The sequence below is a fragment of the Aphis gossypii genome, chromosome X (genome assembly GCF_020184175.1).
Source record: "Aphis gossypii isolate Hap1 chromosome X, ASM2018417v2, whole genome shotgun sequence".
Taxonomy (NCBI): domain Eukaryota; kingdom Metazoa; phylum Arthropoda; class Insecta; order Hemiptera; family Aphididae; genus Aphis; species Aphis gossypii.
This window is the reverse complement of record NC_065533.1, coordinates 15,760,678-15,788,423: the sequence shown is the minus strand read 5'-3', so window position 1 is coordinate 15,788,423 and position 27,746 is coordinate 15,760,678. Positions and strand designations below refer to the sequence as shown.

The 27,746-nt window shown below is 38.5% G+C and overlaps 1 protein-coding gene across 4 annotated transcripts in view; it reads right to left on the bottom strand.

Moving 5' to 3' along the window:
- Positions 1 to 234: 234 nt before the first annotated feature.
- LOC126552837 (probable nuclear hormone receptor HR3) overlaps positions 235 to 27,746 on the bottom strand; it is a 78,462-nt gene continuing 50,950 nt past the window's right edge. For 3 of the 4 annotated variants that reach the window (XM_050207874.1, XM_050207873.1, XM_050207871.1), the window contains exons 2-9: positions 13,197 to 13,424; positions 10,937 to 11,507; positions 10,248 to 10,594; positions 9,514 to 9,683; positions 8,130 to 8,262; positions 7,446 to 7,670; positions 6,424 to 6,631; positions 235 to 3,526 (exon numbers count right to left, since the gene is read on the bottom strand). In XM_050207874.1, coding sequence (XP_050063831.1) covers positions 3,418 to 3,526; positions 6,424 to 6,631; positions 7,446 to 7,670; positions 8,130 to 8,262; positions 9,514 to 9,683; positions 10,248 to 10,594; positions 10,937 to 11,507; positions 13,197 to 13,424 — 1,991 coding nt within the window. In that variant the 3' untranslated portion in view covers positions 235 to 3,417. The remainder of the gene's footprint in view (positions 3,527 to 6,423; positions 6,632 to 7,445; positions 7,671 to 8,129; positions 8,263 to 9,513; positions 9,684 to 10,247; positions 10,595 to 10,936; positions 11,508 to 13,196; positions 13,425 to 27,746) is intronic. The other variant, XM_050207872.1, reaches the window with a different exon arrangement.

Below are 27,746 nucleotides of genomic sequence, written 5' to 3'. Positions count from 1 at the left end.
TCATAAATCATTGAATTTAAATTTTAAATTTTAACCAAACATTATTTATTACACTCTTCTATTGTTCAGAATGTTGATCCGCATTCGACGTACGACATTTAAGCGTAAGTAAATAGACGATGCGAAATGATAATATTATTATACGGCTCCTGATACACAACATACCTATGTGTTGTCGATGTAGTATTCTTTTTTCTTAAAACAGTATAATAGACAAAAAAAAAAACAAAAATATACCATATAATCTACATGCGTATATATCTATATAAATATATATATATACATATATTTATATATTTTTTGTTGTTTTATAATATTATCTCTCGTTAAACAATAATGATAATAATAATAATAATAATAATAATAATAAGCGATAATAATTAATTAATAACAATAATAATAATAATAATAATAATAATAACACGGAGCACCTTTTCTAGTAGTAGTGGAAAACGAAAAGAAATAAAAAAAAAAATATAACTGAAACACAACGAGTGTATACCTATATAATATATATTATAATATACGCGTTCCGGAAGAGGACGAGGATGAGGTGACAAACATTATAATATCATTGATTATAGATGATGATAATTACTATCTAAGACCAATGATAAAATATATATGTATATATATATCAATTGCTATTACATAAGATACGAGAACAAACGATAAACGTAATTTAAAAAATATACAATAAAATGATATATATTATTATGTGCGCGTGTTTTACTTGACTGTTGCAGTATACAACATAAAAATATTTTGTTTGTTTTTCATATAATAATATAATATATATATTCTTATCTAATAATAAAATGACAAATTTTAATAAAATTCATAAAATTGCGGGCAGGCGCAAATAATAATAATATTAATAATAATAATTATAAAAAAAACAATAAATCGTTTTTTTTTTTTACCGTAAAAAACTATCGTAATATAATATACTATATATGTATATATATATATATAGTATACCAATTTAATAATATAATATATATATATATATATATATTATATATTATATATAATATACTCTTTGTATGTATTATATATATATATATTAAAAATCGTATTTTACAAATTTTCACTCCGTCTTCTTATCGATTAATTTCACAATATAATATTACCCCACATCACGTTAAATTTCCTATTCATTTTTATATAATATCATAATAATTAAATTAACGAAAACAAATTAAAACTATTCGCGTATTCTAATAATATTTCATATGATAGGTACATTCATATTATTATATATTACACGTATACATAAATAAAAATACGCAGCCGGTGCCATATTACGATCGTCGTCGTCGTCGTCGAACGACTTGCGAATAAAACACACACGTACATATATAATATGCACTACGACTGAATTTGCCGTGTCACCACACTATTTTACACAAGCGCGCGTGCGCGATGTACATAATATAATATGGTTTAAGTTATCCTATATATTATATACACATAATAATGATATTACTTTAAGTCGCTCGGAGAGAGAAAAAAAAAACAGAAAAAAAGTATTTTGTAGTAGATGACGACGACGACGACGACGACGACGACGACTTTTATACAATATTATAATTTACACAAAATACAAAAACACGTAACACATAATTTAATAATAATAATAATAATAAGAATAATTATACTTAAACGCGAGGTGGCGGCGGCCACGTTTTATTATTTTATATTTCTCTATCTACACGACGTAATAATAATATTATACGCGTATAATAAAATAGGCAGTATAATAATATATATATCCTATAAAATATCGTACCTAAACGACGTGTACAAAATATGATAATATAGGTAATAATGTTTAATATATCGCGCGCGGAATTTATTCGACATCGAGATTATGTATAATAATTAGGTACGACAGTGACAGCTCTATACAAGTGTGTGTGAGTACATAACGTTACGTGTGTATGCGTGTGTACAATACGATATAATAATATGACGTGACGAGTGTGTATAGAGAGTAGTAGTGAGTTTCTATCGATTAATAATGATAATAATAAAATATAATATGTATTGTTTTCCTCGGTTTTTCGTATGAATTGTACGAGTTTTCGAATGAATGGAAAAAAAAAAAGAGTAAACAATAACGATGATAAACAAACTCTCCTCGGCCGCCGGCACTGTTTTTTCCCCCGTTTCTTCGACACGATTTCGGTATGATGTATCATAATAATTATTATTGATCACAATAAACGTATTCGAATCGTAATGATAATATTTTATGACGAGTATACGGCGGGCGTGCGACGGCGCACACTAACACGGCACTAAACACTATTATTATTATTATTTACAAAGACGACAAAAAAAAATCAAAAAAAAAAAATCGAGTGCAACACGTAGGTACGCTGACCGAAAACGAAATTATTTTATTAATTTTCCCCGAAAAAACGACAAATAATACAAACAACAATAATCGTCGCGATACACGACGACCTGTTACAATTGCGCGTGGTATTATATTATTTTTGTGTGTACACTCCGTTTTGTCGATTTATATGTTATTATTATTATATAACGTGTGCGCGGTACGTGTAGGATCGTCGTCGACTGCGATTAACCTATCACCTAAACAAACACGACGAGCTCGATCCGAAGATTAACAGACGACAGAAAACGACGAAATCTTTCGTCCCCCCCCACACACACACACACACACACACATACACACTAGCATGATCTCCTCCCGCAACGGAAATCGGTTTTTTTTTTTTTACAAGCAAAGTTCTTACAATATTTTGAGACCGGGAAAAAATTCATACAAACATAATGTACAATTATTATACCTATTCATTACGCCGTACTTGCGGGGGATTTACGTCCCGTACATATTATAAAAAAATACTATACAACAACAACAGTAATAATAGTAATAATAATAATAATAATAATAATATCAATATTCTATTTCATAAACACGCGATATATATTATATATATATATATAAATATTATGAGACGCTACCTTGTAACAAAACAACACTATACATAATATTATTACATAATTGAATATAATATGTAACAGCGGTGTGTGATCTCGCGAGATTTTGCGACTTTTTTTTTTCCTTTTATCTTATCTTTTTTATATTAAAATATAATATACTAATAATATAATATATATATATATATATAATATATATATATATGTTACACAGCCCGTCTGCGACGACTTTGCTATACTCTGCTGCTACTGATCCTCTCATTGCAGTCCACCGGCCAAAGAGATCACCGACGCGATAACGATCGTAGACGACGAGTCTCTCGCAGAGTCGTCACCGCCGTCGCTACCACCGCTTCCGCCACCACTGCCGCCGCTACCATCGCCGCCGCCGCCGCCGTCATCGTCGTCGTCGTCGTCGTCGTCGTAGCCTTCCTCCTCAGATCAACTGCCGTCAACCGAGAAAAGTTCCTTGTGCAGAGCAGGGAATTCCAAGTGTGGAACCGTACGACGCAACTTGGCTAACGCTTCCATGTGCAGCATTCCCAGTTGCCTGAGGAAAAACAACCAATCCGTTAGTCATCACGAAGTTATGCTGTTATTTGCACATATTTTATGGAGTATTCATATTAGTTGAGTAATACATGTGTGAAGCACACTAGTAAAATTATCCCAAGGCGAGGGGGTAATACACGCCAAATAAGTTACTTTCAAAATAAGTGAAGAGATTTTATGAACATTTCATAAATAATAACGTATCACCTATAATACGAGCTCATATTTATGCGTTTTCCAGGAGCTACATTTTACAACGTTTTTTGAACAAACTGTATTCTCGAGAGCCGACGTAATCGCGGGAACAATTTCGAGTGAATTCGAGGAAACGCGCGTCAAATAATACGAAGCACTTAACTTTTTAATTGTATAATGTTAAGTACATTTAAAACAATTTAATTTCGAAGTATAAATCATTTAAAACATACTATGCACATAAGTATCAAGTGAAAAGAACTTTCAATATAAAACTTTGTTAAAGGTTTATGTCCGAATAAAATTAACCTTACCACATCTATCATGAGTTATTCTGGTATATTATAAATGTACAATTTAAATTTTTAACAACGATAAAAAATAAAAGAATGAGAAATCTTAAACGCTTTACACATTTGGGCAGAATTGATTACAGATATATTAAATATATATTGTATGTACAATACAATGGCCCACCCTGAAATTGTCTAACCCTCTACTGTCCATATTTTAAGTTTTACTATATACGCGCATACACATTACATATATTATACATTATTATATTATTTATATATCATAGTAATTTCTGATATAATAAACATTTAATTTTAAAAAAGTTAGAAGTGTTTCAGATTTAACTACATTGTATATTTACTTCTATAAGTCTTCTATTTATATCAATAGATTGATAGATTAGTTACGTATTAACGACATCGATCGAAAAAAATCAACATATTATAACGTGTATAGATAAATAATTAAATATTAATTAATAATAAATAAATAATAATTGTATACCATAGTAGTATATGGAAGAAGATTTAGGAATTTAATGGCTATGCCATTAATAATTCATTTGAATCTATCAAAAATTAAATTCCTCTTAGTTGGCTCTATCAGAAAAAATCGAGGAACTGCTACTGGATAGAAATTAACTTATTTGCGCCAAATAAGAATTTTTTATATACTTCAAACCGTACGTGTCATACAAAAAAAATGTTTAACTTTTTGTTTAATATATTTTTGTCTATCTGTTTATCTAGCTTAAAATGTATTAAACATAATACATGTTATAACTGGTCAAGCTGTGTATTATCAGTTGTAAATAAGAGAGAAATCACGTATGTATGAGTTTTGAGGTATTGATCAATTTTATAAATAAATAAAAAAAATATATATTATTTTTGATCATAAATTGTAAATGGTTTTCTTTAATATTAACTATTTTGTAAAAAAAATATAAACCCGTATTTCGTTTGTTGTTAAAAATATGAAAGAATAAACCCACGCACCACGTACCTACACCATAAATTCAGCACTCAAAATATGATGAATTTTTATTATTGGAAATGTTAGAAACATATTCGGTATTCCTATTTCTGCGTACTTCTGTGACTACCGCAGCAAAACTCGTATTTATCGCACAAGCAGTGGCACGGCGGGTGGGTTAAGCTGACACGTATCTACAAGGCGGAAATTTGATTCATATACGGGGCGGTAATATTTGGCATTTCCAGTGGTGGATGTAATAGCCTTAATATAATCACCCGCTCCTTTCACACTATATATATAATATATAATATATATGTAATATGTATTGAATAACCATCTACGCGCTCAACTGTATATTTGAAATTCTAAACAAATCGTATTTCCGACCTACGGCGGTACGTATGGCATCGTTGCTGCTATTTATCTGTTCTAGTAGTAGAATATAGACGAAAATGTTTTATTCAGTCGATTACACTCTGTTCGCGTGCAAATTGTACGAGTAAACATTTAAACCACAACCACGTGAAAAAAATCAAAATCAATCACAATTTTCTAGCTCACTGATAAATATTTTGTAAAGAATGCTGACATTTCGATGTTGTCATAAAAGGGCGAGGCGGCTGCTTTCTAGATAAATTTATTTTGCTCTTTCATAATTAAGTGAAGTTTATTTACAAGAAATATTAAATTCGTCGATCTGAGAGTAACTTTATATATCGACAACAAATTAATAATATTAATTAAAAGTTTTATGAAGAAGGAGTGACTAAAGTTAAGAAATTTGTAGCCAAAATAATAAAGCTTATAATTTATTCTACCACAACAAATTTATACAAAACATATTTCAACTTTTACTAAAGGTACCCTCATAAATACCTAGATATAATTAACTAGAAATATGCATAAAAATATTTAATTTTAATAAACTTTTTAGTGGAACGATGATGCTGTATTGAGAAATAATTTGTTATGCTGTAATGAAAGGTAACTAATTTAATTTTTGAATTGATGCGTAATTTTAAAATAATATATCAGTAGGTAACTGGGTAAAGTGGATTTAATTATTAATGATGGAGTATGAGAAAAAACTTGATGCTTTGTTTATTTGTTTTTATTTATGTTAGTATTGAATTATGCAATTATTTGTTATGTCTTATAAATTTAATATATTATTAATTATTAATATAATACTTATACATTTCTTACACTGTTACACTTAATACCAATTAGTGACATTAAAACACGAAGCCGAAGTTAATTTCACGTCTTTTAATGCATAAGCTCAGAACAATTTTGTAAAATTAAATTTAATGTACAATCTAACTCTACATATTATGTATTTGAAGTGTTATTATACATGATACATGATCATAGTTTATCTATTTTAACTCTAGCTTTAGCCTAAATTGTATAACAATAAGTTCTCACCTCAGTATCGGGATCTTTTGTATGAGAGCATCGCACACTTGATTCTGCTGCTGTTGCTGCTGTTGGTGATGCTGTTGCTGGTGTTGTAGATCGACGGTGGCTGCAGTTTTGCCACCCGCAGTTCTATGATCGAGCTCCATACGTAGAGCTCGCAGAATAGCTTGTCTAAGACGACCAATTTCCACAGTGCCTTTCAAGCCTTGCCGATCTGTGACAAAATGCAATCGTCAAATAAAATAATTTTCATGTGAAAATGTTACTAAACGGTTATAGGTATATAAAGCCACACAACAAACTAGATCGCTGACTTGTGATAAGAAGTAAAAACACACTAGTCTTGAATGTGGTAATATTGTGGGGAATAAAGGTAAATATTTGTCAATTTATTTTGTGTAAAACTTCTGTGAAACTTACAGTCAATATAAAAATGTATATAACACTCCCAGGAAATTCGGAAACGTTGCTATTTTAAAGCTAGCTGAAGCTGAGAATATCTTTGGAACTATTTAAGCATATTATAGTGGCTTCATGATATAATAAATATATAATGAGAATACATTATTCCATTACGAGGCCATAAAAATACAAACAACTATTGTCGACAGCGGTCATTGAAATTTATTGGTGAGATTATTCAAATTAAATGTATAATAATAAATTACAAGAAAAGTGTATCAACTATGAAATGTCTGCGATCGACCATTATAAAGATATAAAGTAACTTAGATTGTATAAAAATGGATCCAAATTGTTTATCGACAAGTCCTATAGAGATATGGAGATATAGATATACCCTTCACCCATCAAAATCTCATTTATTTAATCAGATTCCAAACCGGTAGTATATGTCAGGGAATATTCCAGTAGTTATGCGTGATAGGTAAAAGTCATATTCTTAAATACATGAATACGCTAATACTAGCTCTGCAATCTAGTTCATTATATTCATCTACATTCTACAGTGTTAATAATACAATAAACTTATAACATAATATGTATTATCGTTTACGCAAACTACCAACCTGGCGAAAGCAACACGACGGCCGAGTACAAGGCTAGCTCGGTTTCAGTAAGTTTCAACGAAGCAACGGAACGGCTCACTTCGAAAGCCAACGAGACCAGTTTCTTTTCGACCGCATCTTGCGTGTAAAACGCGTCAGCAGGAAGTAAGGCGTCTGCGTAGTAGACACAGTCCCGGTGTAAGTCGTAGTGTCTGGACATCCTCAGCACTGCTAACTCGAAACTTCCTGTTGGGACATCGGAGATATTAGTTTCACAAATGATACGATTGCCAGTGTTTATCACCGGCATAGATATATTATATGAAACATATATGATCTATAGATGAGACTGGCAGAAAATTATTGACATAAGAAAAGTAACCATGTATTAATTTTAAAATATCCGTTGCGAAGCTATTTTATTTTACGGCAAAAGTAATTTAGTATTTCGCCAAAGATTTTTTTCGAATGCCGTATGTTGAAATGTTTATAAGACATAATATATACTCCCGCTAAAGCTGTGTGGGTTGCGTTTGACTTTATAACCATACGATTAAACATCAAAGGCAGGAAACAGCTTCAGCAAGATTGTTTCCGCTTTATCCGGACAGACTCAATCTTGTACGCGTCCCGCTGTTAAGATTATTCCGCTGGTCCATGTAATATTTAAACATATGTACCACTCATAACCAATGTGCAACTTACCCGCTTTAAGTAACACGATCTGATCGTCTTGCGATAGTTTCATGAATCCGGGCACCATTTTGGCAAACTCTATAATCTGCTGGATGACGGACGTTAATTTTTGCGCGCACTCCAACCACAGCTCTTCATGAGGCTAAAATTACAAATTTTCAAAATTAATTACTATTATGATGTACGTCGTGCATAGCTTATAATTGATAATATTTTCAACACCATAGAGTATAAACACTTAAACATTATGTATAATAATAAGTCATGTTAAATTATAATATTATATAATATGAACAAAAATCTAAGAAATATCGTTTTGAGACAGGCTTAAATAAAATATTTATATTGGCTTAAAAATATACACGACTTCAAAATTAATATTTGTCGAGATAAAAACAGCAACAATTTTATAAAATTTAAATATATGTATATAAATAACAATTACAAAGTTTATTAAAAACAAGTGTTAATTTAAATAATTAATTAAGTTAATTCCAAAATTGATTTCTTTAAAGTTCTTTCTTTTTTAATTGATAAACCTATTACTGAACTTTATCTACTAGAGTGCTATTCTGCCTGAAAAATAATGCAAGTGGGTTTTCCTATATAATATTAAAATTTAGTCAGTGTGAGGTTTGAATGGTTTTAACCCTTCTTGACTTTTGTCTTTGAGACAGCGCGAGTAGAATAAACCACTGAGGGCCTACTTAGCCTATATAGTAGAGCGTGTCATGTGTTCTAATGTCATGTATTTTAACCTCGAGTCAAGCATTTGTTTGGTATTAGAAGTTTAAACATATTCAAAATGTAATTTAATTAATTGAATCAAAATTGTTTTTATATTTAGTTAATAAAAATTGGTATGAAAACAGTTTAAACACTGAATAAATATATTTAAGTGAAATTAATTTATAATTTAAACTTGTTATATACGTAGTTTATTATCATGATATTTCATTTGTTTCGCCGACACTGTTTTAATTATATATATTTATATATTATGTCTGCCAAAACTCAATCTATCATTAGAGTTGGCCGATTTCTAATAAAACGCTCTATGGATTTTTAAAATAAAATTCATCTAGACTAACAGGGAGAAATTAATAACGATTTCATATTTTTGATTTAAATATAGATAATTTTCCAATAAAATCAAACATGCAAGATATTTTTGAATTACGAGCACGATGACGTAACAGTCTTAAAAGCCATAAATTTACAACGTCACAGACCATCTCTTGAACTTTGCATTCACGTTGTAGTACATTAATTATATATATATATATATATATAACGTTATAAGCCGGAAAGTTCCGATTTTCAACACTCCCAACCCAGCCCATCCACTGACAGTACATAATATCATACACAGTTATAGCCAACGACAACTTACCATGGTTTTGTACATTATCAATTTGTCGGCTGTCGCCTTGTTGGCCGCCGCCATGGTAGCCGTTCGGTACATGCCGTCGTGTATCTGGTCGAGAGTGTAGAAACACGTACGGGCGTGAGCGTCGGCTATGGTTTTGCTCAGTAGCTCGCTGATCTGGACGGCGTCTGCTGCTGAAATCAGTAAACACACAAAAACGTTAAACACACAAATATACATACGATTATTATTATTATTGAGCCACCAAGATGTAACCGCGTTATACGAGCACTACTACACTGTGGTGCTCTATGAAAGTGTGTGCACAAAGTCAGAGAGCTAACCTACGACTCAACGTGTTTTAAAAGAACAAAATATGTTTTTATATATTTATTTGATTATTGTCACTTAAAACGATCATGGTCAATCTCGGATTTAGCGAAATTTTCAGGAGAAACAAAAAACTGTTTGGTTGATGTGCATTTTGAAAATTAGTATGCTTGAATAATTATTTACTCTATACAACTTATTGGTAATGCGTTTTTTTTTTTTTTTTTGAAAAAAAGGATTTTTAATTAATGAAATTGACGTTGACAATGTCATATTCGCATTTGAGATAAACGATGAAGAAATTATGATTCTCACAGTGGACATTTCGTTCTAACCTCAAAACTAATCATGCTACATGTCGTGATCGTTACATACGTAGGTCGTAGGTACCTATACTTCTCGTGTTAGCGTTTGTTGTACATACTGACCCGAAGAAACGGCAGCCGTAGAACCGGAAACGCCGGCCATTAAGTTGTCCTGTGCTCCGGACGCGACAGCCGCCACAGACGACACTTCCATGTCACCGCCGTAGGTGGACGTGGCCGCGGCCGTCGACGGTGTCGTGCTGGACGCCGCCGGTGTCGTGCTGTCGGCCACGTAGTTGCTGCTCGTTGCCGCCGTGTCGTATGGTGGCGGCACGGAACCGTTAGCGCCGGACTGCACCGCCGACGAGGTGGCTGCAGCCGCGTACGCCGCGAACGTGTCCACCACCAGAGATGCGGCTGCTGCGGCTGCGTTCGATCCACCGTTGCTGTTGTAACCGCCTCCTCCATATCTGCGAACGTCAAAGTTGACATGAGTGAAACGTGTTTATATTATACACGATGTCGTGATATTATAATAGTAATAACCACAATAATATGTTGTACCAAAATGTTCTCATACAGATACTACCGCGGTTTTTATTTTTCGAATCGCTCACCGACGGATAGCATCGATCGCGAATTTAAAACATTATATTTATTTCGCTGTGACCGACGCCACTGCAGCAGTATACGACGAACACCAGTATAACCGAACCCGTTTGCCTGACCGCGAAAATAAGAACATTTTGGCCTCGCGACATCGCATTCGTCTCAAACGATAACAATAATGCACATAGGTACTCTGTACTCACCCGACTCCCGTGCCACCGTTGGCTCCGTTGACGCCACCGCCGGCCGCGGCGGCCGCTGCTGCTGCGGCGGCTGCTGCTGCGGCGGCCGCGTAAGCGTGCTGCACGTTGCTGTTGATGTTGAACTGTTGCTGCTGACCGTGTAGCTGGTGCTGCGGGTGCTGTTGTTGCTGTTGCTGTTGCTGTAGTTGCTGCTGTTGCTGCTGTTGTTGCTGCTGCTGTTGCTGATGGTGGTGTTGCGAGAGATGTCCGCCCCCGCTGTGTAATTGGTGTATGCGTAGCCCGTGATCGGCAGTGCTGGAGGGCATCTGCTGTTGCTGCTGCTGCCCGTGTCCGTGCTGTCCGTGCTGGTCGTGGTCGAACACTGACGAGTCAGCGGCCACGGCCGCGGTACCGCCGTTGCCGCCGCCGGTCGTGGTCGAACAGCAGTCGATGGCCGTGGTCTGCGCGGCCACCGCCGCAGCAGCGGCCGCGGCCGCGGCTGCTGCTGACGAACGCATCTGGGCCCTGTGGAAGCGCACTTCGTCTTCGACCTTTTCGCGCTGTTTCTTGCTCATGCGCCCGAATTTCACCGCTGTACACGAGCAATGCCCGGAAAACAAAAACGGACGTATATTATAATAATATTACATAAAAATCACATTAATATCATTCGTGCGGTCGTTGTACGGGCGTGCAATACAGTGCAAAATACAATGCACGGACGACGGGTCGTGATCTACATTGGATATCGTTTAATTTAACTTCCATCGTTGGAATACGTATTTATTTATTTTTTATGCCCGCAGAGGGTTATCGATGTGTTAAGTACTCCCACAGAGTTTATTCGAGTTCACCCCTTACCCTCAAAGACAGGATTCAATACTTTGTTTGATGTATATACCTATAAACTCAGTAGATATACGCTTATAAAATTATTTTATACGACTTTAATGGTAGGAAGGGGTCGTCAAGATCCGTAGACCTCCCTGGTCGAGCCATCGATTTTCAGCATCGCATTTATTGCATTTTTATATGTGATTTATGTCAGCGCACGACTGTACCACAACTGTGACGATTCGAATTTATTACACAACACGATTTCGATCGATATGCATTTATTATAGCGCCAACGTAGCAAATCTTCTGTAATATACTAATATCGTACACGTCACAGCAGGTAGTCGGTCGAACCAATACAATACATTTTGTAGAACAATGTGTCATAAACAGTGTAAAAATAACATTGCGATTGTGCTTTTGAAAATGTTCAAACAAATATCTGTCGTCAGTGTGACGGCGGGGCTAAGTATAGCATCGAGTATATTTATTGCACTACTGGATGGTAATGGTTACACCGATATTATAACGATAATGTGCGCGCCCACTAGATGAGACGTCGGTGAATGCGTAGGCGTTCGTGTATGTTTGGTTGCGTTGACACCCCGGGTCGAGAGTAGGTTATTGACTCGATTGTGTGTTTAACCCCAGCGCCGACATCGCCATTACACAAATCGCGTTTTACAAAAAGCACAGGAAATTATAATAATATATTATACGCGTCGAGCTATGTATAGATATATAAGTATGGAATACATAATAATATAATACAATTGACCAAATTCGAAACGTTCTCGTGATGGTTACATCGTTTATTTTACGTAGTCGTTTTGGTCGCGTATTCTAACTAATAATTAAGTATAAATAAATGAAACAATATTAAAATAAACGTATAAAAGGGTTAGGCGCGTACGAGTGAACTCGAAGACCTTCAAAATCTGTCCCCCACAAATTCGCCCTCGATCAACCCTCCCACCCCGTCGTCGTGGGATGTAGCCTTAAAATAATAACGAACAACGATACGACGATAAAACGTCAAATCGAGAGTATGCATCACGGTGATGGGCGAAACGAGGGGTATTTAAGAGTCGACCGCCCCTCTGAAGACTTTTTCAGAGATGTGTGGATCATCTCCAGATGGTGATGGTGCGTGGGGTATATCGATAAAAATAAAGAAAAAAAGCCCCGTGAATTCAACCGCCCTACCCCCCCCCCCCATACATGACAGGAGTGATGGTAAAAAGGACATTGGATAAGACACGCTCGCCACCGGCCGGAGCAATTTTCAAAGTTCGTCACGCGGTACCGGTAGCACCGCATTATACAACGCGTCGTAATTAAATAATTGTCGTCGTACACACACACTGCAAACACATCACTCGCGTTTATATAACCACACACCATGTACCTATACGGGTTGTAATGTAATATATGCAAAACTTACCGTCACGGGACATGCCCAGCCGCAGGCATTTCTGGAGCCGGCAGTACTGGCACCGGTTTCTGTTCACGCGGTCCACCACGCAATTCTTGTTGCGCGGGCACTGATAGTTGACCACGGACGACTGCGACCGCCGGAAGAATCCCTTGCAGCCCTCGCACGTGATCACGCCGTAGTGGACGCCGCTGGACTTGTCGCCGCACACTTTGCACGGTATGATCTCGATTTGAGCTGAAACACGAGAAAAGGACAAAAACGATTAGCTCATCACGTCGTATATTATTATTGTCATTGAGTGTATTCGCGTGGGACGGGTAAAAAAGTCGTCGTCTTTATCGTGACATTTTTTTCTAAAGATCCAACGAACTTTCGTTCGATCGTCCGACGACGACGACGACGACGTACGACCGTCATCGTCGTCGTCGTCGTCATCGCGTCCGAATCTCCCGCGTCGCCTAGCGGACGTCGCGATACCGTGCGCAACATAATATATTTGCGATACGTTATTATTGGCAGATATCATAATATATTATAATAATATTATATAACGCGATAGGACTGCACGTCGGATACGCGTGTGACGACGACGAGACGTTTTCGCAAACGATTCGCACCGAAACGCGTCAGCGGACAGGTATCGCCCTGTATACGCACGACGATGATAATCGGTCAACCGTACGCCGCGCGTAAGGTCATACGCAGACACACTCTAATCCTAGCCCCCCTACCCCCCCCCCGTATCCCCTTCCCCGCCGCCGGTCCACTCCCTTTGTGTGAATAACATAATATATATCCGTATATATTATAAATGTAATGTTGCGATACACTCGGCGCGCATACATTACAATAAATAATAATATATATATTATTATGATTTATGATATATTATTATTATTATTATCGTACACATAATAATAATATATTGTAATATATGTATCGGAACGGCCGATACGACGACGACGACGGCGGCGGCGTACCTGTGCGCGTACAATACAAAATAACAATAATTATTATTATTATTATTATGTAAGGATATTATTATTATTATTATCGTTCGTCGACTCCGACGACATTATCGCGACGGCAGACGACGACTGAGCTGTCATGTGCGTCGTAAGTACCCGCCGCCGCCGCCGCCGCCAGCAAAATATCATCATCACATCGCGCGATATTCATCGTTCGCCGCGCCGTTATCTCGAGATTTTTTTTTTTCGTTTTTTATTCAGAAAAAAAAACTACCGATTCTCCGAGTTTATGAAAAAAAAAAAAAACGCTCTCCGGCACAAGCACGTCGCGAGCGCGCGAGACGTAAAAGACGGCGGCGGCTCGCGGCCGAGCGAAGCGATCGACGTAATACGCGTTCGCGCCGCACACTACAGAGGTTCAACGACCTTGTTGTTTGCTGAATATTGTTGTATATTTTATTTATTTTTATATATATAATGTACAACACACACAGACACACACTCGCACAAGAGTGAACTGGCGCGTATATATAAATTATTATTATTATCATTATTATTATTATTATTATTGTACCGAACAGAAGAAAATTTTTATATATATTGACAACGACGACGACGACGACGACGACTTCATACGAGTGGTTTTATATCACATTATTATTATTATTATATGCATGACGTCGTCATAGTTGCCGCCGCCGTCGTATTTAACGAAATCGATTTTACACCGCGCAAATTATCCGTCACCACCGAGAGGTGAAGCGATACAAGTGTTGACGACGAATTTAAAATAATATATACATTATTATTATATTTTATTAATATTACGCGCGACTTATGTGGAAGCTCGAGGGGGGGGGAGTATGTCATTAGTGGATGTTACAAATCGAACGAAAAGCTTTTTTTTAAAACCTGCACTGTCGCGGCGGGCGCCGCGTAGTTTTCCCGTTTGTTTCGCGTTGTTATGTTTTTTTTTTTTTGTTTCTGATTTGTGTACGATATTCTCGCGTGATATTCGTACTCGGAAAAAAAAATAATAATAATAAAAAAACAGCCAACGGTACCACCACAAAGCACCGTCGTCGTCGTCGTCGTCGTCCTAGTCATATAGCCGTATTATATAGTATAGTATAGTCAGCTGGCCGGCCGCGGAGTTCAACGACCTACAGGGCCAACGGCGGCGGCCGGATCGTTACCAACAACACAGACACACATACACGCGTACACTATATGTACGACGACGATTACTGCTTTGTATATTATTATTATAAACTTATAATAATAATAATATAATAATGATAAATTATGCGATGTGTACTATTGCGTATTGTGCGCGCGCGACGCGTAACATAATATAACATTATAATATCTCGAACGTAGTATTATTGTAAAAACGGCGTAAACCGCGCGACGACGAAAATAGACTCCGCGAGACGACGACGCCAGCCCGCTAGGCCGTACAACGCGCGCCGCCGTCGTCGGATTGCGAACCGGATAGACGAACACGATAACACTATTTTAACGATAATAATAATAATAATAATAATAATAAATAAAATAACTACTGTGTTGTTATTGTCGTCGTTGTCGTCGTCGTCGTTATTAATTAACGTGCGGTTGGACGTTGGGTAAACGTATAAAAAACGATCGGGAGAAAAACGAATCGAAAACGAGCTCTGCGGGACAAACGTGGACGACGAGAACAAAACGAAGAGATATTACCTAATCGCGTCGAGATGCGGAACGCGATATACGATCGTGATATTATTGTACTGCGGCGGGCACCGTCGTACACGACACGACGACGACGATTGCGAAAAAAAAATAAATATATATATATATTATATATTAATACGCGAGCCGCGCGAACGAACGAATGCCGCCACACAGACGTTATCGTCAACGGTCGCCGGAAATAGCCGAAAAGTTTAAATACGAACTCTCTCGGGCGCGCGCGCGCGCGACCGCGATCGCGTAGTCCGAAATAATATATTATTTATATAATATATCTATATAGGTACCTACACGCAATATTCGGGACCCGCGACCGTTCGCTTTTCGCCGGACGGATAGACGTCGTCGTAAAACAGCCGTTCGTATAAGTTTACGACTCGGTATACGGATATTATTATACTCTCGTACGCCGTCGTTGTTAGTGCTCACCAAAGTGCGTATTAATATTTTTACCTACTCCATAGAATATTATAACATTATAATATTGTGTATATTATAATAATTTACAATACACATACAAGCGTATCAGATCGTACCCATTAAAATACCGTTAATCCGGGCGCGCGCGTTGTCCGGCCGGACCGTAAACCCTTTCCGGCGCGCGAGCGTTACCACTATATACCGGTATCCAGTAATAATATTCCAGTCGTGTTCGAAATAATAATAATATTGTAATGAAAAATATAAGAAGTATATTATAATGATTATTATTGCAATATAATGACGATAAATATATTTGTGGCGACGTGAACAATACACAACGAGCCGCCCAAATTATTTACGATGTCGACAGCGTACAATAGGAAAAACCCATGTTCTAGAATATTCCACGATGGTCTCGCTAGAGTATACTCGGGGATGTTCTAGAACAAAGCGGAGCCTATAAATACCAGCTGATCAGATGCTCAATTTTCATTCCGTCAGTGACTACGTATCGCGACTTACCGTGTTGTTCAGTTCGCAGTAATATTGTACGCGTAATTGGTATTTGTTTGTTATATTTCATTCTTGTACATACATATCACAGTAATATAGTGCTTAATATTTTATAAATTGTGAGTGATTATTTATTACCATAAACCACAAATTGGTGACCTCGACGTGATGGAAAACAATGAATCGTCAGTAGCCAGAGTCGCGGTGAAAATTCCCGAGTTCATTTCGTCGGATCCTGAACTTTGGTTCGCCATGGTCGAGGGAAGTTTTGCCAGCGCAGGTATCAAGATCGACAGTACGAAATTTGGGTATGTTGTCGGCGCATTACCACCCAAATATGCGGTTGAAGTGAAAGATATCATAATGGCACCACCATCGGAAAACAGGTACGTAAAAATTAAACAAGAATTGGTCAAACGTCTCAGCGCATCCCAAGAAGAAAAAACTCGCCAACTATTGGAACGGGTCGAAATGGGTGATAGAAAACCATCGCAATTTTTACGCCATCTTCAAAGCCTAGCTGACACCTCCATTCCGGAAACACTGTTAAAAACGCTGTGGATGGGCCGACTACCGAAAAGTATTCAGGTAGCGCTGGCGATCGTCAAGGACTGCAAACTCGAGGACCTCGCAGCACACGCAGATAATATTGCAGACGCGTCTGGTCCTATGCTACCTCAGATCGCGGAATCAACTGTGAGTAGTACTCTGGAAGCTACGTTAAATCTTAAGCTTTCACAGCTAGCGCTAGGGATTAATCAGGAAATCACGGCGCTGAGAAAAGAAATCGCTGAGATCAACACCCGTCCTGCACGTGGGCGAAGCCCCGATCCTAGTGCCCATCGTTCAAGATCTCGATCACGAAGTCGTAATTCACACGGTGTCAATGGAATCTGTTGGTATCACTGGCGTTTTGGATCCAACTCCCAGAAATGTGTAAAGCCATGTACATATAAGTCGGAAAACTAGAAAGGCAATCACTGATGGCGGCCAGTGAGCCAATGCCATTTCCACGCCGCCTATTTCTAACCGATCGTGTCTCACGAATACAATTTCTTATTGACACTGGAGCCGATTTATGTGTATACCCACGCAGTGTGGTTCAAGGTCAACGAGATAAATCGGACTACTCCCTATCAGCAGCCAACGGGACGACCATTGCTACGTACGGAACTATTACACTTGCTCTTGATTTCGGACTTCGTCGAGTTTTCACTTGGAGATTTGTGGTCGCGGATGTATCCAAGCCTATCATTGGTGTGGATTTTTTAAACCATTATAATCTTCTGGTAGATATACGTAATCAACGTCTCTTGGACGGTCTCACGCAACTCACTGTACAGGGTCAAGCTGCGAAATGCGACATACAATCCATCAAAACAGTTGTCGGAACGACAAGGTACCATGACTTATTACAGGAGTATCCTGAGATAACCCGACCTGTTGGAGTAATCAAGGACATCAAACACAACACCAAACATTACATCCAGACGACACCAGGATCTCCCGTCGCGTGTAAACCAAGGCGTCTAGCCCCTGACAAACTCAAGGGAGCCAAAAAGGAGTTTGAGACTATGCTAAATTTGGGTATAGCTCGACCTTCTAAAAGCCCTTGGTCTTCACCACTCCACCTGGTTTCAAAGAACACTACGGACGCATGGCGACTCTGTGGAGATTATCGTGCACTTAATACTCGAACTATCCCAGACCGCTACCCAGTTCGTCACATCCAGGATTTCACACACTTCCTTCACGGAAAAAACATTTTCTCAACAATCGATCTGGTAAGAGCCTATAATCAAATTCCTGTAGCAGAGGAAGATATCAATAAAACGGCCATAATAACACCATTTGGACTTTTCGAGTTTCCTTTTATGTCTTTCGGACTCAGAAACGCAGCTCAGACGTTCCAACGTTTTATTGACGAAGTACTCCGTGGACTTGAGTTTTGTTTCAGTTATATCGATGATATACTGGTAGCTTCTACTTCTGAAGAAGAACATATCAAGCACTTACAGATCATTTTCAATCGGTTACGTGAATACTCTCTAGTAATCAACCCTTCCAAGTGCGTTTTCGGACAAAAAGAAGTCAAATTCCTAGGTTACCTTATTTCCACAGATGGCACACGTCCTTTACCTGACAGAATCGACGACATCTTGAAATACAAGAAACCGACATCAGCAAAAGGGTTACGACAGTTCCTGGGTATGATAAACTTCTATCGACGTTTTATACCCGGAGCTTCAGAAGCACAAGCACCATTGAACGTCTTACTGGTTCCCAATCTCAAAGGCAAAACTCCTATCAACTGGACACCTGAAGCTACTGCTGCTTTCGAAAATTGTAAAGAAAAACTTGCCTCAGCCACGTTACTTGCTCATCCTCGCGACAATGCACCATTGGCCATTGTAAGTGATGCTTCTGACACCGCAGTGGGCGCGACTCTCCAACAATTCGTCAACAAGGGATGGCAGCCTCTCGCATTCTTTTCAAAAAAACTTTCAGTAACTGAATCTAAATACGGAGCCTACGATCGTGAACTCCTTGCTATCTATCTTGCTGTCAAACATTTTCGACACATGGTAGAAACTCGCAATTTTACCATTTTCACTGACCACAAACCCATCACTTTCGCCTTTCAGCAGAAACTTGAAAAGTGCTCACCACGCCAATTTCGTCACCTAGATTATATCTCACAGTTTACTACAGACATAAGATATGTGCCAGGTAAACAGAACATCGTGGCCGACGCTCTCTCTCGAGTGGAAGTTCTTTCGGATACACTGGATTATACTGCCCTGGCTAAATCTCAACAAGAAGACGACGAATTAAAAACGTATTTACGGAGTGACACTGGACTACAGCTTAAGCAAATTCAAATGCCCGGCATGGATGTTCCTGTGTTTTGCGACACTATGACACCAACCGCCCGACCTTTCATTACAAAAACTTTTCGACGTGCTGCTTTTAATACTGTCCATCGTCTTTCACATCCAGGCATAAAAGCCACTACCAAATTGGTAACACAACGGTTTGTATGGCCTTCTATCAACAAGGACTGTAAACAATGGGCCCGAGCATGCATCGAGTGTCAACGAGCTAAAATAACACGTCATGTTTCAGCACCACTTGGTTCATTTCCTCAACCATCACAAAGATTCGAACATGTACATTTAGACCTCATCATTATGCCATATTCAGAAGGATTCCGCTACTGCCTTACGTGTATCGATAGATTTACTCGATGGCCGGAAGTGATACCTTTGGAGAACCAAGAAGCAGAGACTGTCGCCCGAGCATTTTATACACATTGGATTTCAAGATTTGGTACACCTCTTATTATAACGACTGATCAAGGGAGACAATTCGAATCAAACCTTTTCAAGTATCTAGGATATTTGACTGGTACAAATCACCTTAGGACTACGGCCTACCACCCTTCAGCAAACGGTATGGTAGAACGAAGCCATCGACAGCTTAAGGCCGCTATCAAATGTCACCAGAACAAACGGTGGACTGAAATACTCCCAACAGTCTTATTAGGCATACGAGCAGCTTGGCGCGAGGATCTGAAGTCCACATCCGCAGAACTTGTATTCGGAGAACCACTTCGTCTACCTGGTGAATTTCTCTCAACAAGATCAGATGACGCTAAGTTTGAGAACGCAGCAGAGTTCATCAAGGATCTTCGACACCAGATTCGCCAGATACAACCGGTAAATGGAACCTGCCACGGAGAAAAAAAAATTTCATATTTAAGGACCTCGCCACCTCCAAACAAGTGTTTATTCGTCATGATGGACCGAAAAACTGTCTACAAATGCCGTACGACGGCCCATACCCAGTTGTAAGTCGCAATCGGAAAACCTTCTGCATTGACGTGAAAGGGAAAAAGATAACAGTGACTATTGATAGACTGAAACCAGCCTACATAATTGCTGATGACATACACGAGGAGGTTAGCTCCAGAAACATGAAACATGCCACACCCGAATCTATCGCAAATAAGGAACCAAAAACAGAAGAACCGACACCAGAAACAAAAGACAGGAAAACGCGTTCCGGTAGAAGAGTCCATTTCCCCGAACGTCTTCAAATAAGTTCCTGCTGACTCCATCACTGGTAGGGGGGTGATGTGGCGACGTGAACAACACAACGAGCCGCCCAATTATTTACGATGTCGACAGCGTACAATAGGAAAAACCCATGTTCTAGAATATTCCACGATGGTCTCGCTAGAGTATACTCGGGGATGTTCTAGAACAAAGCGGAGCCTATAAATACCAGCTGATCAGATGCTCAATTTTCATTCCGTCAGTGACTACGTATCGCGACTTACCGTGTTGTTCAGTTCGCAGTAATATTGTACGCGTAATTGGTATTTGTTTGTTATATTTCATTCTTGTACATACATATCACAGTAATATAGTGCTTAATATTTTATAAATTGTGAGTGATTATTTATTACCATAAACCACATATTTAAAAATGATAATATCTGTAGTAGGTATAATACGTGTGTGTTAAGGTGTGCGCCGCGCGAGTAAAACGACGACTGCTGCCGCGACGAGTGCGGCGTGCTACGTATAATGTGGAAAGAATAGAGAAAAAATAAATAAAAAAAAAAACGAAAAAGTATACGCCGCCGCCGCAATAGAAAGTAGGTCAGTAGTGTTAGCGGCGGCGGCGGCGACTGCACCACTACCGCGGTGGCGGTGATGGCCATGTACGCGTGGGGCGGCGGAGGGAACAAGTCGTGTGGTAGCGCGCGGTAAAAGTACATCGGTGCATGCCGCCGCCGCCGCTGTCGTTTTTGACCGTACGTGCGTCTCCGCGCGGCGGCGAGGACGTTACCGTAAATTAAATACACACACACAGTCTTTGGGATTCTAAGTCGTCGTCGAAAAGGGTTATTGATGTGTCGCGGTTATTGGCAATCGCGACGACGTGAAACGATGTATATATTTATTTCGTTTCCGAGACCTTTTTCGGTCGTTCTCCGGTGAAAAGTAAAAAAAAAAGCTACTAGGCGCGTGTGCACCACAACAAAACCCGTCCGATTATCGTTTGAAAAAAAAAAAATGACAAATGAAAACGCGACGACGACGACTTTTGCACTACGAGCTCGATCGCGACGAGCGCGCGCGCACAAATGAGCGCGATGTAATAACACGATATTAGGTATTATGATATGATATATTATTGTTATAATAATAATAATAATAATAAACGCTGTGGCGGCGGTTTTTGTTGCGCAAAATACACCGCCACCCACCCGTCGTCGTCGTCGTCACGGACGACAGTACACACACGGTGGTAGTAGTAGTAGTAGTAATAGTAGTAGTAGTAGTAGTGTAGTAGTCATGGTGTAGTACTACTACTGACTAATAGTAGAAGTAGTGTAGTGGTGGAACAACGGCACATCGGCCGTTTTCGGCGCGGCACAACGCACCGCCGCACAGTTCGAGTGTGTGTGCGTGTGTGTGTGTGTGTGTGTGTGTGTGCGTGCGTGTGTATTTGCGCGAGCGAGAGGCCAATGACTTTTCGTTGCTGGCGGCGGTCGCGCGCGCGATAGTGTTTCCGCGCGGCCGACGACGACGACGAAACCGCCGCCGCCGCGCAACACTATTATAATACACAACGTGTGTGCGCGTGTGTGGGTATATATTCATACCCATTATTCGTACGCGCGCACAAACACACATGCCGCGATGTCGGTGGCGGCGGCGGCGGCGGCGGTGCTGCACCTATGCCGCCGCCGCCGATAGGAAATTTTTTTCGTTTCGTTTGCCGTACCTACGCCGCGCGCGACCGACGGCGTACTACCGCGACGATGATAAAAAAACATGACGCTCGCGGGAGTGTATAGAATCGAACCGTCCGTCGGGAGCGTCGACGTTTTCGTTTTTCTGTCGTTTCACGGTTTTTTTGTTTTTGCGAGAATTTCGAACCGGGCCGCGCGAAAGAAACGGGAAATAAAACGCCACGGCGATATAATAATAATAATATAATACGGTAATACGGTAATACGGTAATACGGTCGTAACGTAACGTCAAGTGGATGTATATATGTATAATTTATATAACGGGAAACCGCCGGCACTCGGTCGTTGCAGTTCTGCGAAACCGCTATCTCGCGCGAAATACGATGTGCGAGGCGGCGACGGAGAGAGAGTGAGCGAGCGAGACGGAACGACCGGCCGGGGACGGCGGAGAGAGAAAAACGCTCCGTCGACCCGCCGCCGCCGCCGCCGCACCGGTACGCGGCGTACAACAACCGGATGGAGTTTGCGCGCGCTCGATTTTATTATATAATTGCGGTTAAACGTACGTAGTTATTATTAACTTCACTTTCTACTGCGTGGACGACGGACGTGTGTGTGTGCGTGTGTGCGTGTACAACCACGTCGAACACACATCGTCGTCGTCGTCGTCGTCGTCGTTATCGTTACCATTATTATATTATTATTTTAGTGAGGCGAAAATTCCTAATAAATAATATCGATAATAATTACACGATTATAATATTGTAACGGTGATAATATGCACATGCGTGTGCGTAATGCGCTGCTACTGTGTGTATATCATCGTTGCATCGGCGTACACACGTAATAGGTGTGTACGAGAGCACGATGATGATAATAATAATAATAGTATAAATTTTACAATATAAATCGTTCGCGTCCGTTCGTCGTCGGGTCGTCGTGAAATCGAAAAACAAACGTTTTCGCGGGTTCCCGTTCTCTAGACGGGTAAAACTGCAAAATACTGTTAAAAATCATAGTCGTGTACGCCGCGACTGCGAACGCGCCGCGCGTAACTGTACAACGCGTTTAGCGACCGGACATAACGGAGAGACGGCGGACTCCTGTGTAACGAGGCGTATTAAAATAATACGATATTGACGTGGTGTACGCAATACGTACCTACGATATACATTACGTACGTGTTTTATATCGTTGCCGCCGCCGACTCGCCGCGAATGCAATAATGCAGCCCGTGTGTACCTACCCGCGGTCCGAGTTCCGCAGACTTACATAATTCCGCGCCGCCCGCAACAGTGTTGTTTGTATTATTATTATTATTTTCTAACGAATAAAGACTGCGCGAACGATTAGAATCGTCGTGTACGTATAGAGGTGTACATTGTTGTGCGAGCGAGTTATATAATGCGCGGCCGCCGCGATCGAATCGGATTTTTATAGCTTTGTGAATACTTGACACGACAATAATTACAATCTCCGTAATAATAATTCCGTTTTCCCATGGGAGAAAGAGAAAATCGACTTTTACAAACGTCGACAATACTCGAAAAAAATCGGCGGCCGCAGTAGTGCCGAGACTACAGCTGTCATCGATATTTTAACGTTATAATATAATTATATTATTGTAGTTTCGTTGTAGTCATTGTCGTATTACATAATCGTATAAATGGTAGGTATGTGGGTATAATAATATGCACACATGTGTGAGGTGACCAGAAATACATTAGACAAATTGATATTGCTACAGTCTACAATAAAGTATTGAATAGCTAAAGTCCAATAATGAAATGAAAAATTCCAGTGTCAATGGATCACACAATCCATATACATACAAATCACTATCGCCCAAAATGGTCTACACAAGTCCCACTGTAGTAATAATAAATATACATAAACACGTTCAGTGTATTGTTAAAAAAAACATACTCCTGCATGGTTGCATCTTTTCTTTGATTTTGATTCTATTCCTATGATTTCAAAACTTTTCTAAAACTATACTTGAAACATAAAAATAGGTAATAGTTATAGAAAAGTCTCACACGGAACTTTTAGATTTTTTTTTTACTTCCGAGAACCATTACAACCAAACACAAACAATATTTTGTAAGACAAGTAAAACCTAACAATTTCTCTAGGAGTGTATGAAAAACTTTTCTTAAATAAACACTATTTTATTATTTGTTTTATAGAGAACAGAGTGTTAGAGTCTGGAGATCAAAGAAATTACTTTTGTCTATAATAATAAATTAAACCAAAGTTTAAAGTTGTCAAAACTCTTTAGAAACAAATGGTGGTCGGATACGATTGCCACATGCCCACATTACTCGTCCAGTCCCCCCTCCCCAAAAATATATAAAAGCACGTAGCCTTCGTAGCCATATAAGTATAAGTACGATCCAATGATAATAAATTTATGTCTAGTATAGTGTTGGTGTATAAATATATACTATCGGGACCTGATCTAAATACACGTTCGACGTTTCCATATAGATTCTCATGCTTCATAACTCTTTTTCCATAATTCAATTAATGATAGTAAATTGATAGTACTCCTCCAAAATAAACATACAGATTCTATAAGCCATAAGGTCAAGATTATATTTATTAAACTATAACATGTAATATATAATAATTGTTGTCGTATCTCCATACATATAGTGCCCATTACACATACGAACCCGATCGTGAAACCTAACCTCCCAAAAATCACACAATCCGTGATTGCAGGTACGATCTATGTAACAATAAAATCTATCATAATATTATTATAATGTACTATTAAAATAGGATTAAAACACGATTGTTCACGTAGGACTACGCATTTCTTAATGCTGCCTTTGAATTTCACGTTGTATTGCACTTTAATTGTACTTAGTGTCATACACGAAGTACACATAATTTTATCATCGATACATATATGCTTTATACAGTCAAAGGTTTGGTTTAATACTTTATACGATTATATTAGGCACATTATATGTATCTTGAATTAAAGTTACATATTCTGTAATACTGTAAGTCGTATTTTCCGATTTTATAATACACCTAATGTGTTAGCTGTCTGTGACGGTTGTGATGTGTGAACCACCGCGACGACGACGGCTACCGTATGCAGCGGTACGAAAATACATATTATTATTATTATTATTATTATTATCGACATGGAAGTTTTCGGCGTATTCGGTGCTCGGCTCGCCGCGAACGGTTCATTAATCGGCGTGTCGGGCTGTATACGCAATAATAATAGTAATAATAATAACAACATTATAATAGGTACATACGAAAATAATAATAGAACCGAGCGAAAAGAAAACCGTCGCCCGCGTAAAACTCGTGTCCGAGTGCTAAAATAATATTGTTTTTTTTTTTTTTTTTATTATTTTCAATCAGCGGCCGACCGACGTGTCACTCGACCGCCGTCGTGCGCCAACACAAAAAGCACACCGTTGCAGTAGCAGTGCTATAAAGCTGCTGCCACACAACGCACAACTGTACATTATAATAATCATATTATTATGTACATACGCGAATGTAGTGACTAGTGACGGCCTGTCGTTGGAAGTGCACTCCAAATAACTATGACGACGACGGAGTGATGGTGTCTCACGTAATATTATTGTATAGGCAGTAAATATATACAGGGTGATCGGTTTTTTTTCACGTAAGGCTCATTTTTTTTTTTGGTCAATTCGGCGATTTTCGAATTAAAGTCGTAATGGTGTAACTACGCGGGGTTGTACGTACACACTCCTCGTACTACTTATACACTGTCTTTTATCCCCTAGGCCAGTCTGCCGGCATTACACTTAAGGCTCTTTTCGATCCCACTAATGGTTCCATTTCGATATGGATTGAAGTACAGAACACCCAAAAAACCATTATATATATGTTATTATGTTTTATGGTAAAATATTGAAGGACATGAATTTTAAGAATAGGCACTTCGACGTATTATACAAAAACGTTTTTTAATTTATTTTACCAATAATGCAAAAAAAAAAAAACGCTTGTCTATAGAGTTGGAAACATCGCCTTTCATCGTAGAGTCTATACAATATTATTATCAGACATCGGGGCTATGCGTGATGTGCTACGCGAAATAAAAAAACAAAATTGACGGTTCGAAAACGCCTGTGCGGCCTGTCGTATACGTAAATGTACTTTTTATATAGGTACCCGTCCGGCCCAGTATACCTCAAAAAGAATATCATGGTATATACGTATTTATATACTATTACATTATGATAATACTAATATAATGTACGTTATATACAGCAAAACATAATAATAATAATAATAATAACAACGTTATGTACATGCATAATTTATGTGTTATAGGTACAATTTGCGCGAACACGCGATAAATCCTGCGGCGGCGGCGGCGATCACGGGGTGGGCGTGCGAAAGACTATTCCGATAATCATAATAATATGTTTATGTTGATAAAAAAATATTATTATTACATTCGAACCGTTTATCCGTTTGATAAGCTGCATTTCCACGCACGTTGACGATGTAGTACGTGTACGATACATAATATTGCAGTGTATCCGTCGTAGGTGTATATAACAATAATAAATAGATATCCTATGCATCAGGCGATAAGCCAATGTTATAATGCACATAAGTACTTTAACATCATAATTTGTATTCCCGATGATGACAAACTATTACGACTGATGGGCAGTGGCGTAGACAGGTGCAGGGGGGGATGTTTAGGTGTTCAGTCACATATTTTATACAAAAATACATGTACAATATGATTCAAATTTCTACAAAATAATATGTTGTCGTATAGATCTACTGTTTAAACACACCTAACCCCATGAATCGAGTGGACGGGTAAATCATCATATTATATTATTCGCGATGTGAAAAAATAAACCCGATCAAAACCTAACTCGTTGTTATGATGTAGCGGTATTAGTAATTTAATGTGGGTTTATAGAAATAACTTTTTTTAATTAAAATCACTCCGCGGTCCGGCAGTGCAGAAAATAATATTTCTGCGCTTTTGTGTCGAAGAAAAAAATCGTTTTAGTGAACTACTCTTACATTCATTTTTTTTTTAAGTAAATAGCAAACACTGTTATATTGAAATTCTGAAATAATGGCCAATTGCTTCTTGTACAAACAAATGTAATCATTTT